This window comes from Mastigoproctus giganteus, chromosome 2 (assembly GCF_048544385.1).
Source record: "Mastigoproctus giganteus isolate SK-2022 chromosome 2, ASM4854438v1, whole genome shotgun sequence".
Lineage (NCBI taxonomy): Eukaryota > Metazoa > Arthropoda > Arachnida > Uropygi > Thelyphonidae > Mastigoproctus > Mastigoproctus giganteus.
In genome coordinates this window covers 211,197,440-211,212,207 of record NC_143576.1, presented here as the reverse complement: position 1 = coordinate 211,212,207, position 14,768 = coordinate 211,197,440, and the positions used below count along the sequence as shown (strand labels likewise).

At 36.6% G+C, this 14,768-nt stretch overlaps 1 protein-coding gene across 1 annotated transcript in view; it reads left to right on the top strand.

The window, feature by feature from the left end:
* LOC150090034 (queuosine 5'-phosphate N-glycosylase/hydrolase) overlaps positions 1 to 14,768 on the top strand; it is an 80,845-nt gene that overhangs the window by 41,455 nt on the left and 24,622 nt on the right. The window contains exon 7 of the mRNA XM_090368946.1: positions 11,353 to 11,423. Coding sequence (XP_090225072.1) covers positions 11,353 to 11,423 — 71 coding nt within the window. The remainder of the gene's footprint in view (positions 1 to 11,352; positions 11,424 to 14,768) is intronic.

Sequence of the window (14,768 nt, the reverse complement as noted above, 5' to 3'; positions counted from 1 at the left end):
TAAAAGTTTGGAAATCACTTGGGTGGAGTATAAACAAATTCTCTCTCCCTCTACACTACCCACAAGACTTGTCCTCTCCCGTGATCAGTGAGAGGCAATAAATTGCCATGTTCTTTTGTTTAAAGAGAGTGAACTGTGTGGTATGTATGTATTTATTAAAAAAATCTGGTTAGGAAAATTTTGGTATTCAAAGATGAAGTTTTGACTTTGACTAAGGGCTATAGTTAGCCAGCGTTAGACAGACGTGTAGGGGTCCCTCAATATCTATTCTGAATTTTTAAAATATAAATTAACCTTTGAAAACCAGTTTATGTCAGTTTTCATTTTCAGTTCCAATAATGTGGAAATTAGAAGACCTCCTAAAAGAATAAGTAAAAATGACTTTGAAGGCACTGAGTGGCAGTTTTGTTTCTTTATGTATATTGTGTTTCTTATACTAATTCTAAAAAAATCTGTGCTAAATTCTGTGTACATTGAAAACTTTCCCCCCCTTGGCTGTGGCATCTATTATATTTCAACATATACATTGAATAACTACATATCTTATCAGAATCCCAATCCCTTTCCAATTATTAAGCACATGATCACTTTAAGACTTTTTCCATGGTTAGGCATTTTTTTGGTACATCAACTTTTAGCATTAGTTCATATAATGAACAGTAAACCCTTGATTTTATGGACCCAAATTTAACAGATTTCAATTTAGTGGACAAAAAAAATTTGACTGGCACCAGAGTTCATTCTAAGTGTGCTCATGAGATAAAGTAAACTGTGAACTCATGAATCATGGAAGTTCCCAGCAGTTGTCTCAATCTGTTTTTGGATATGCTCACTATTACGTTGTTAAGTGCTTATTTTTGTCCTGTGTCTTTATTATGACTTCCTTATGTTATAGCATCATGGACCTTAAGAAACCTCATGAAAAGAGAATGTGTGTGCATCTGTGTTGCACAGAAATTAAAGCTATGAGAGAAGTTAGACTCTTGTTTGTTTCCCACATTTCTGAGGAATATGTTGTGGAAAAAAACAAACAAACTGTGTCAGATGTTGTAAAAGGCAAAGCTAACTTCAAGGAGTTTTTATGGAGTCTGACTGCAAAAATTCACCATTATCTCAATATTGGTACCAATGGTTGGGCCCCAAAGATACTGAATTGCTGGCACTTGTAAGGCCTGCATATGATATTTAGCCCACTAAGGACAATATATGTGAATAGATATGGCCTGCCTTCTTGTGGCATGGGCAGATACTTGGAATCAGCCTTCCTGGTAAGAAAGTGGTCAGAAACAACTAAACAAAACACACTGCACAATTATAGCAATTCACTCATTTCTGGCCATTTTACAGAGATCTCTACCATGGTGGAATTGAACTGACATTCACTTCACTTCACACAATACACAACACATGTCTGCTATCTCAACTTCATCTTCTTAGCCCATACTGTTAATAAAATTTTTTAAGTCACTACTATACAGTCAAAAAAAATCAATTATCTTTTTCTGTGTACTATTTATCAGCCAATAAAGTCAAGGTACATTTGAGGGTCATTTGAAAAGTATGTTTGTATGAATGGTTTATTTGGGGAGTCTGGTAATGTATTACCTTTCAACGTAGTCCCCTTTTGGAGTCGACGGCTCCGTAGCCAGGTGGGCAGGAGCAGCAGTGCATAGCCACGCTTCTTGATTAGATAGGGTTCAAGCCCGTCACCACCAAATACGGAGGATGTGGAAAGGTCAGGGAATGACCACCGCATATCCCCGGAGTAATATGGCCTTAGTTGCTAATGCTCCTAAAAACCAAAACAACAACAACAACCTTTTGGAGCCAAAGCCCTGAGAGCATTCTGGGGAATGAAAATTGATCTGTGCAAAATGCACAATAAGAAAATAATCAAGAAGTACCTCCCAACTTACTTCTGTAGTGTACTCTCCTATGCCGTGGAAGTTTGGTCAGTGCCACCATCCACCAGCCTCAGGAAACTATGGGGACTCGGATTCTGGGTGCTGAAGTGGGCCAACTTGTGGTCGCACCAGATCTACACAACATCTAAATCTAATCTCTGCTGCAACCTGCAATATACGCCCATAGTCCACAGAGCCCATGTGCTAAAAATAAAGTCATTCCTTCATCTATGCTTAGCTAAGCAGGATCACATCAACATCTGGAACACGGTTAGCATTAGCATTAGCATTAGTAGAGGCATATGATGCAAGAAAGCAAGCTTATTCAGCATCAGCCAAAAAAAAAAAAAAAAAAAAAAACACACACCACTCCCATTTCACCCCTCAGTTCGTTCGAAATACCTGTCCAGTTGAGCTTTAAATTTGTTTAGGCTATCAATTTCAACAACAAGTGATGGAAGTCGGTTCCACCAACCAACCACCCGCTGACCAAAGGCAAATTTCTGCACATCTATCCGACATCCGTCCTTCCTCAATTTGAATTTATGCCCTCTGAGGTGATTATTCTGAGCAAGATGAAGAATCCCATTGGCATTGAGCATGCTCAAACCATTCAAAGCCTTATACACCTCTATCAGATCACCTCGCCGGTGCCTAGTCTCCAGACTCTGTAATTTGCAAAACTTAAGCCTTTCTTCGTAAAGAGCAACCCTTTGTTCCATTCACTAATCTTGTTGCCCTTCTCTGTACCCATTCCAGCAGCTCTACATCCTTCTTGAAATGAGGCCTCCAGACCTGTATACAGTACTCAAGATGTGGCCTAACCATTGCCTTATACAAGGGAATAATCACCTCCTTATCCCTGCTAGAAAAATTCCTGTATATCATTGACAAGACACCATGAGCTACTGTTGTAGCTCGTCTGCACTGCTCAGAGAACTTCATATCTGCCTGCACAATTACCCCCAGGTCCTTTTCATTCTCCACCACTGTCAGTGTAGTACCGCAGAGTTGATACGTTGCTCTGGGGTTACTGTTTCCCATATGTAGTACTTTACATTTGTCAATGTTAAACTTCATTTGCCACCTCTCAGCCCATCTGTTCAACCTTTCCAGATCCTGTTGCAGCAGCATAGCGTCAGTAGTGTCCTTAACAACCCTGCCAACCTTTGTATCATCTGCAAACTTGGACATTAAACTTGATATCCCATCATCAATATCATTCATAAACACAGAAAACAACAAGGGACCCAACACTGAACCCTGAGGAACTCCACTAATAACATTAGTCCACGTTGAGCAGTGTCCATTGATTACCACTCTCTGTCTTCTGCCACTCAACCATCCCCTTATCCATAGCAGCAATTTGCCTCCAATGCCACACTGCTCCAATTTGTGCAGCAGTCTTCCATGTGCAACAGTATCAAAAGCCTTTCTAAGATCCAAATATATAATATCAGAGTTATTCCCTGCATCCAGTTCTTTTGTGACTACATCATAGTATCCAATCAAATTGGTCACGCAAGACTTTCCCTTAACAAAACCATGCTATGTCCGAGCTATAACTGAATTCTTGTCTAGATGATCCTGCAGTGCTTCTTTAACCAGTGCCTCCATTAATTTACCTGGAACAGAAGTTAAACTAACAGGTCTATAATTACTTGTGTCAGCCTTTGATCCTCCTTTGTGAATTGGGGTTACATTTGCACATCTCCAGTCTATGGGTACCTCCCCTGAGTCCAAAGAAGCTCTCATAATTATGGCTAGGGGTTTGCTTACTTCCTTTGCTGCCTCCTTTAATATAACTGGATAGATCCCATCCACCCCAGGTGCCTTTTTTATGTTTATCCTCAACAATCTCTCCTCCACTTTCCTCTCAGTTATTACAAAATCATCCAGCTCACTGCCAATGTTTACTTTACCTACATCATTCTCCTTCCTGAATAACTCCTCATGCGTGAATGTAGATGCAAAATACTCGTTTAGATTGTTAGCCACTTGAGCAGGATCCTCAACTGTTGAACCATCAATATCCAGTGGACCAATCTGATTCATCCCTTTCCTTCTCGAGTTTGAATATGTAAAGAACTCTTTTCTGTTTTTCTTTGCATCCTTTGCCAAGGATTTTTCGTAGTCTGCCTTTGCCTGCCTAATCTCCTTTGTGACTTGGTTACAGACCAACTTATATCTATCATAGGCTTCCATGTCACCCATTAATTTGTATGTATCCCATGCATTTTTCTTCTCTGCCACATGTCTCATTAGTTCATCTGACAACCATTTAGGCCTAAACCTTGAACAATATTTCTTAGTTGGTATGTAAAGCCTGGTAGCCTCCAAGGTTAGTTCCTTGAATGCTTCCCATTTTGAGTTTACTGTTGGTAACATCATCAGTTGGTCCCACTGTATAGAATTTAAATACTGTCTCAGACCATCATAGTCGCCTTTTCGAAAACAAAAACCCTTCCCTTTACCTCTGATGGTAGTTACCTCCTTGAGTAAATCCCACTTCAACACACTGTGATCACTGCCACCTAGTGGTTCATTTATCTGCAGATTCTTAATGCATGAAGAATCACTACTGATAATCAGATCAAGAGTATTGCTCCCTCTTGTTGCCTCACGAACATGCTGATGTAGAAAACAATCATCCAATAAATCCACAAAAGCCTTGCTAGTGTGCGAGTGACCAACCCACAAATTCCAGTCAATATCTGGGAAATTAAAATCCCCCATTATAAGACTCTGATTTACTGGCCCACTCTATTTCCCTGTACAATATCTTATTATACTCATCAGAGTCATTAGGCCTATAGCACACTCCTACTCTCAATTTTGATTTCACTATGTTTATGTCACACCAAACTGACTCGACACTGCCCTGTCCATCGATGTCGACTGGCTTCACTTCCTTGGACTTTATGTGTTTCTTAACTAATAGCATAACCCCTCCTCCCCTCCTGTCCTGTCTATCCTTTCTATACACATTGTATTCCCCAAATTCCAGTTCCGCATTACTTATATCTGTGTGACACCACGTCTCTGATATCCCAACAATATCTGCCTTTGATGTTTTGAGCAATACCTCAAATTCATCAAATTTATTTACCAAACTCCTAGCATTGGTGTACACGCAGGTATACATGCACCTGTTTCTATTCTTAGCTACCCTAACACAACCCATGTGTTTACTTGTACCGCAATGACTCCCAGCAGTCTCTGAAATATCCTGCATCTTGTTTTTCAGGCTTCTGCTCATTTCAATAGAAGCAGTGCAAGAATCACTTCCACCTCTGCCAGTGGCTACTGTTAATCTATTAGTCCTTGTATCCCCCCAACTAGCAGTTTTCCGACCCACCTAACACTGCCTCGACAGCATCAGCAAAAATTCTTGCACCCTTTCTATTTAAGTGTATCCCATCCCTGTAGAAGCAATCTCTCCTGTTAACAAGTACAGTCCGGGCTGAAAAAAATTCTACCCCTTGAGCCTTGCACAATCCCTCCAGGGCCGAATTGATCGACAAGGCTCTCATCACATACTCCCTCCTATCGTGTCTGGGCAGAATTGCAGACACTTTCAAATTCAACCCTAATTCACGGCTTTTTTTCAACAGTGACCTGTACTTGCTAAGTAATTCCGCCGGTCTCCTACTCTTAATGTCATTAGTGCCAACGTGTACAACTATATAACCTTTTGTGCCCTTAAAAGATGATATCCGCTCTACAACGTCATCAACCTTTGCCCCTGGCAGACATACCCTGGTCCTATTCCACCTATCCTTTTTACAAAGCATGTTCCCCGTTTCCCTGACAATAGAGTCACCAACAACTACTAGTTCCTGTGGGACCAGCGCATTCTGCCTAGGGGGCTGCCTCTGTGTTGCCTGATGACCAAGTGCAAGCTCTGGCGTTGATGTGGGCAGCTGAGAGCTTGATGGGCCCCTCAATTTATTTCCTTCGAGGGCATCCACCCTGTCCTTCAAGCTCTCATAAAGGCCCATAACAACGCTGAGTTGTCGCCTGATTTCCTTGCACTCCTTACATCGTGCACACACAAAGACATCCCCCTTGGCAGTATCATGTCCCGTACCTGACTGCTCCGCAAACATCAAGCAAACAGTGCATTTTAAAAGACTGTGATTCAGAGGGCAACTGCCTCCCTCAGTTCTCCCCCGAACCACAGCGGTTGGTTGGCGTTTGCCAGGCAGACATCTCCGTAGTATCCCCTCCTTATGCTCAAGGCTTCAGCAGTTACAGAATTTCAAGAGACACTTCCCTAATGTGACTCTGGACACTCTCAACTCGCTCAACATCGACATCGACCTGTGGACTATAGACAAGGCATATGGAGATCGCATCTTGTCCCATCTTGCTGTTCGTAAAGGACATTTATGTAAGTGCCGATCTTAGTAAGTTAACCGATGTCATTTCATGTTCTGCTCAACTTGTAGTCCTTTTTCGCTATAATTACTACTTCATTTTTACATTTTGATTATCATCTTTGCTTTGATCTATTAATTATTATTTAGTTATTATTATTTTATTTTATTTTTTTATTTATTATTATTTTTTTTATAAATCAAAATCACTTGTATAAACAACAAATTGTAAGATTCCTCTGGCTTTCTGTGTAAGGAATCACTATTGTATAAAATTCATGTTAATAAAGAATCTTATTATTATTATAATACACTTTTTCCACTGATGCTGCAATATGTTTATTCCAGCTGCAAATAAAGTTTTCTCTTGGGGGCCTCCAAGAATGTATCCAGATATTTTTTTTAAATATAGAATTAGGTGACGGTCCAGTGGGGCTAGATCTGTGAATATGGGGATGGTCCAAGATTCTGGCAATGTATCGAACTGTCACCCATTAATCTCTCATTGCTAGATCATGCACACCACCAAAAACTTCTGGAGTGATAGATGTTGCATGTCTTCCCCAACATGAGTCATCTTCTAGGCTCTCTTCCCTTGTTTAAATTATTTTGTTCACTTCTTAACTGTAGAATAAGAAGGAGCATTCTCTCCCATTACTGTAACCATATCCCCATGAATTTCCTTTGGCATTAGTCCTTTTTTCCCTAAATATTGAATTACTGCACAGTGACTGATTTTGTCCATCTTTCCTCATTCACACAACTTTGTTGACTTCGGGACCTGTAATTCGAAAAAGACATTATTAAACTGCATGAAGCTTTGTGGATTATTGAAGTGTTACATATTAAGTACAGAAATTTTTAACACTTAAACACTACCCTTTCATACTCAGACCACCAACTTTTCAAACATCCCACATATACTGAGTAACTGTTTAAATTGCAACTATGTGAAGTGCAAATATCTTGGAAAAAAACTTTCAGTTTAATAGACATTTGGCATTCACAGATATTCCCCCCTCCATTAGTGTGTAAAATCAAGAGTTGACTCTATTATGTTATAACTAAATGTTCATGGATTGATTTGCATGTTGTGCATACAGCAAAATCTGGAATAACTGAGCGAGGGGAATCCTAGTTTCTCTTCCTCAAACTGCATAAACTGTTAACACCCTGTTTGAAGAGGCCTTTAAGAGTTCCTGTGGTCTCCAAAAAATTTGAATGCAGATCTTACCAAATGAGTGGTGAACCCACTATACTGTTACAGAGGATTGGTCAGATAGTGCTGCATATTGCCAGTTACAACCTTTCCCAATTTTTGTTTTTGTAGTAATTCTAAATCATCTCATCCTTTAAATAAGTTCCTAAATCAGTTCTTGAAATGACTCCAGATATATCTTTAAACAGGGCTCACATCTGGTGAGTATGGGCTTGGCACATCCAGGGTCCTTAGCCAGATATCATCATTCTTCTCTTTCTTGGTGATTCCCTTCTACTTCTCTCTCTCTCTCTCTCACAGTAACTCAGAATTTTTTTTGGCTGTTGCAGTATAAGCCTCAGGCTTCCTCGCACCATATGGCTAATAATAAATAATAAATCTCCAGGATGATGACTGTTCTTTTATACTTAGGATTGATGCTTTATTTTTTATTTTTGTTGTCTGCTGTTGATGCCATAGTCTGATATGTATCTCACTAATAAGTGTGTTTTTAAAAGAATTCCTACATATGTATTTTTTTCCCATTCATCTGATGCATTAAGTAGTTTTATTCTAGTTCATCACTGTCTGTCTGATATTGTGAAACTGAATTGTCAGTTTTCTCTGATAAAGTCCACATCTGAGTTAATATGCTTACAACCCTTTAATTTGGTTTAACCATTTGCCATTACTGCTGCATTCTGCCATGGTAAGAAGTGCAAAATTTTACTGGGTTGTACTGACTGCTGCTATAGATCCAGGATTTTCATCTTATTCAGTCCAAATGACAAATTAATTTAATTCAAAGCTATAGACAGTACAGCCAGGATTCCCATCCTATTCAGCCTAAATGATATTGCAGAGCCAGCCACAGTTGTTTTGTCAATGTTTTAAGGGTACTAATGAATTTGTGTTATTACCAAAACATGATTTATTCTTTTCATGTATATATGCTCCATATGTCAAGATGCTCTCTTTACTGTTCTTTTCAAACTTGTTAATTTTTATTATGTTTCTAGCTGTTAAACTCATTTACAGATATGACTCAGGGAGAAGCCTATTTTTAAAATCATATGTTTTTTTTTTATGCTGTTTACAGTGTTATGCCAAAAGTTTTAAAAGAACAATGAAGGGAACGTCTTGATATATTTGAACATACAAGTATATACATGACAAACATTACATAAAAACACAGAATATGAAAATAGGTAAACAAAGGACAGACTGCATTTCAGCAGTTTGACCACATGTGATCATCCTGGAATATAAACAGAAAATTTATTTATTTACACTAAAATAAACATATATATATATATATATATATTATTACCATGTCAGTAAAATGAGAAACTGTACATGTTTGTAAATATTCATTTATTATTTCATAAATATCATCAGTTTACATATATCATTCAAAAACATAAATGTGTTTCTTTATTTTTAAATGCATTTATAGTAGGTTTTTGTATCAGAAAATTAGGTTTCAAGGAACTGGAATAAAATAATACAGTGTAATTACATCAAACGTCATATTCTAAGGTAAATTAATTGTGATATTTTATACACTCTTCAATTTAACAACTTAACTGTCCTTATTACACATTTCATAAAGTCAACAGACTTTTAATTTTCTTTATATTTACATTCTTATTACTTTATATTTACGTTTTTATTTCTTCTTTGTTCTCATTTATAGTACAGCAGGCTCTCGATTTACTGGGATCGGATTAACTGAGAAGCGGATTAACTGGGACACTCTGAGACTCCAAATAAAAAAAATAAAAATAAATAAACCAGAAATCATAAAATTCAAGTAATAACTAGAATAGATATAAACAGATGTTTTGCAAGTCGTAAATAAGCGACAAGAAGTGGCGTTATAAGTCGTCATTGAGAGATTAATGTGCCTGTTATCTTGCAACCCTGCTGTCTTCACATCCGCCGCTCAAAAAAAAAAAAAAAAGAGACCAAATGTTTAGTTTGTTTTAGTGTGTTGCGTCGATTGTTGTATTCTGTCGCACCACAAAAAGACAAGTTTTGTTTCGTTATTTATGTCCGGAATGATGAAATTTTTTTTATAGTAAATATATATGTATATATTTTTTTGTTTAGAAATCACAAAAATGATGGGTAAACACAAGAGTTGTACTTTCAGTTAAAGAAAGAGTTAAAAATGGTGCATCCATTAAATCTCTAAGGAACCATTATAACGTTGGTGACCAAACCATACGCGACATTGTAAAAAATAAAGGGAAGCATCATATTGGACACATGAGTAGTACATGGTAAGTTTTTTTATCTATTGGCAAATTTTTTTACGTAGGTTGCTGAACATTTTTCGATACAGTAAGTCTCCGACTTACTCAACTATGGATTTACATAAATTTGTTTTCACTCAATTTTTTTTATTTTTTATTTTTAGGATTCTAAAATTTAAAACAACAAAAAAAAAATAATAATAATAATAAGCAATCAATAACGACGATCACGGCATGCACAAATTGCACAAGTGAGATCGGAGTAACAAGCAAAAAAATAGGAAAAAAAGAGAAGATTCTTACAATGATTTATGGTTTTTTTTTTTTTTGTGACTGAAGATTTCAGTGAAGGGGACACACACTTCACCAAAATAATGTAAAAACCCACAGAATTCCGGCTATCGGTATTATCGCAAATGCAATACGATCGAGTTTACTATCCGTTTATAACAGATTGTGCTAACAGAAACGCCCAATAAAATGGAAAGTGCAAATTGTTTTTATTGTTTTTTGTTGACCTCCAGAAATGTGCTTTAATAAAATGTGAGCTCGTGCAGGGTGATAATAGTGAGTTTTTGCCATAACCCTTTGAAGTTCTTTACAGAAAATTTAATTTTGACCGTTATTATGGTGCCGACTAAGAGAATAAGTGACAGCGGTTAGTAAATCTACCAAGAAAAGGAAAGCGATCGATTTGGATCAGAAAATTAAACTAATAACAATGCATGAAAATGGTCAAACATTAACAAGTATTGTGTTAAATTCAGATTTGTCAATAATAATATAGTAGCAATATGTTACTAGTCATTCCCGAGTTACGTAAAACTCAACGAAGTAAGAAGTCCTGGAACGTATCTCTTACGTATGTTGGAGACTTCTATATTTTTGGATTAACCGGGAAATCGATTATCTGGGATTTGTTTTTTACCATCTATCCCGGAAAATTGAGAGTCTACTGTATGTCATTTATGTTTATTTATATTATGGTCTATAATAGCATTATTATCTAAATGATAAATTAATGTGCAGATATTATTGCACAGTCATTTGCTGAGTGTCTGTTGACACTGAGATTGACACTGAGAAAACATGACAACATTGTAATCATAGTTAATCTTTAGTTTCTTACAGTGAGCAACTTAATCATTTCCACATGAAATTCTGAGTAAAACAATTATTGTTTATTTCAAAAAACTACTCAAGTAAAACATGTCAATATTTAGAAAGGATCAGAGCATTACAGACATTAACTTTAAACCAACAGTTAATGCACAATTGATATTTTTGAGTGGCAACCAGGAGGGTTCAGTTAGAGCACTAGTGAGTTAATAAGTGGTTACACAAATTGTGGGAGTAAAATGTTAAATGGCTTGTTCTAGGGGTATAATAATGCTGTATAACACTTTGCTTCCAAAAAATATTATCTAAGTAGTTATTGTTTCTTACTTTATTATTAGCTGTGTAAATTATTATTCTGTACAAATTTATTATCAGATACGATTGCAACTTCAATATAAGTTTGACAGGTATGGGATTATATCCATATGTTTTTTTTTTTTTTATGCAGGTAAATTTAGTTTCATATGCAGATTATTTTCTTTTCATTTGTTCAGGATCCCTCAAGTTTTGATCTTTTATGATGCTATAAAATACTCTCAAAACTTGTTGACAAAGCTGAGAGAAGGTAAATGATAATTTTAGTTATATCAATTTATCATATTTATTATTTGTTTTGAGGCTTTTCCAATATATTTTGAAAAAATATGCAGGAAAACAGTTAATTAAAAACTTCATGGAACAAATGTAGGAGGATATTCTATAGTTAAAAATAATAAAATAAAGCTCTTATTAATTATATCTTAAAAGCCTTTAGTTCTGATATAGTAATAGTATTTGCCATATAGTGCAAAGAAGCCTTTGCTGCACTGGCTAAAAAAAAGAAAAAAAATCCAAGTACATAAGAAAATACAAATTATATGCTTCCCTCTTCACACAGGTAACTATCCAATTGACCTTTGAATTTATTCAAACTGTCAGCCTCAATTACCTGTGAGAGTAACTTGTTCCAGCAATCAATGACTCCCTGGCTAAAAGTGAGTCATTGATTCTGGAATTCTATATAACAGTAAGAATTCCACCTTCATTCATTTTACTAATCCTTTGCAGTGCCTTATAAACCGCAATCAGGTCACTTCTGAGGTGCCTGGTTGCCAAGCTCTTTGGCTCACATAATCAGAGTCTTTCCTTGTATGGTCGTCCTTCTTCCAATCTCACCATTCGCGTTGCCCAGCTTTGGGCCTTTTATCAGATGAGGTCTCCATACTTGAACACAGTATTCCAAATGTGGTTGTACAATTGCTGTGGGATTGTGACCTCCCTATCTCTACAGGATAATGTTTGATAAATCATCGATAGAACCATGGGCTTCCCTGGCTACCTGTAAACTTCATATCTGTTTGTATTGTAACTCCCAGATCTGTTTCCTTCTCCACTGTTTTTAATTCAACCCCCACCAAGTGTATAATATATTTATGGGTTGCTATTCCCCAGGTGTAAGACCCTTCATTTAGCAGAATTAAAACTTAGCTGTCACTTCTCTTACCATCTTTGATGTCTGTTCAATCATCCTGAAGGAGTGCTGCTTGGCACTGATCATTAACAAATCAGTCAATCTTTATGTTCTGCAAATTTTGACATCACGCCTTCTATCCTTTCGTTGATGTTATTTATGAAAATAAAAAGTAGTCCAAGAAACGATCCTTGAGGAACCCCACTCCTGACATTACACCAATCTGAAGAATATTCATTAATCAGAACCCTTTGCCTTCTGCCCTGCAGCCACCCAGCAATCCATCTTAGAATCTGACCATCTCAACCTGTTCATGCTTATACAGTAACCTCTCATGATTGACTGAGTCAATCATGAGATTTGCTAAAATCCAAATAAACTATATTGACATTGGTCCCTAAATTCAGCTCATTAGTAACTGTGTCAAAATAATAAGTTAGTTAAGCATGATTTTCCCTTTAACAAAGCCATGTTGTGTCCTTCAGGATGCCATATCTATCTAAATGTCCCTGGATTGCACTCTTAATCATTGCCTCTAAGATTTTTCCTACCATTGAAGTCAGGCTAACTGGTCTGTGGTTACCAACTTAATTCTTAGAACCACTTTTATGTATTGGCGATACACTGACACTTCTCCAATCCAAAGCAATCTCCTCTGTGTCCAAAGATGCCCTCATAATTAACCCCTCTGGTTCAGTGCACTCTCTCGCACTCTCCCTCAAAACTACAGGATATATGTCATCAACTCCAGGTGCCTTACTTGCCTTTATGCTCAAAGTTTGTCTAATAAACAATCTGTAATTACAACATCACTAATTTCATATCGCTCAGCCTCACTCGCATAGCCTCTTAGCATGAAGGGTCTTTCTTCAGTAAGACCGATGCAAGATATCTATTCAGTTCAACCGCAGCATCAGCTGGATTATCTAAGATTTTCTTACACCCAGTGCATAAGGGTCTGATGCAGTGGTGGGATTCAGCCGGTTCAGCAGAACCGATACCTAATTTTTTGTTGAGTTTGGCGAACCGGTTGTTAAAATGGCACTTGTGATCAGGGTTTTCTCTAAGGTGGGTGTCTGGGCAGCCACCCAATGTGGAAATCACAAATTTACATTCCTTACTCTTTTTTAACGTTCATCTATGCAACAGCGTATTCCAAGTGCCCATACCATCCATAGGTGAAAAAAATTAGACAGAACTATGCTTGTAATATTTATTTATTCATTTCATAAAACTCATTATACCTTTGGTGAAATACTACATTTTTATTCCCTCGCATTTGTTACTTAAGTAAACAAACATTTAACTTAAAGAGAAAAAGTGCCAAACAACCAGGGGGTGACACACTGTCATTTGTTTCAGCTTTGTGTTATGCCCTAAATTCACACGAGATATTATGAGTGCATTGGTGTTCCCCGATCAATAAAAACAATAGGAAGCTAGGACACAACGAACCAATAGAAATATAGATTTCAAGGGTTATCTTATTGCCCATTTTGGAAGCCATGGAAGAATGTTCTTCCATGTTGGAATCCTTATGCCAGTGTGCACGTGGTAATTAAGACGTTTTTATCACAACTTTCCCGTGACAAACAGGTTTGTTGTACACATTATTCTATCGTATTTAATCTGCATAGCCTATGCCATTTATTAATTCAGCAAGAAATTTCGTTTAGTATCGATAAAATGAAGAAAATATATGTTCTGACTGATGTTTATCAATGGTATAAGCACAGTGCTTTGTTTATAAAAGTTTATGATATGACCACACTTGGACATAACCAGTAAAAATATCCAAATATATAGGCACATATCCACTCCTGCTCTATAATATATTAAAATAAAACATTTTTAAAATTTTTTGCAGTAGCCCTTAAAAGGATGAAAAAGCAACAGAGTTTGACAGATTTTTTTCAATAAGAAACCAAAATCAGAATTTGTTGTATCAGAATTGGCCTTGGATGGTACAAAACAGTCACAAGCACAACCACTCCAACTTGAAGAAAGCAGCACATCAATTATTGAAATAAAAAAATGATAACTCCAAAATTGAAAATAATCTTTCTGAATGCTGGACAGTGCAACAATATAACAATTTTAAAGAAAAATATGATGGACTGGTAATTTTTAACCAAAAGTTAGGTTGCGAGTATTGTGCAAAATATGACTTTATAAAAGAGAAAAGTGTTCATGTGTCAAAAGAATAGAAATGTTTTCAGATTGAGGCATCAGGGAAAAATAAAGAGATACAACAAGCTCTCTAAGGAAAAAAATGAAAGAACATTTTTCATCAAAAGCTCATAACATTTGTAAAGAGAACTGAAAACAATGTGAGCAGGATTCAATAACAAAAGTAATAGATACAATGAATGAAAAATATTTAAGTGCTACGTGTGGAGTATTTAATACAGTTTACAGCCTGGCAAAAAGATGTAAATCATTTTCAGACATAGAAGATGA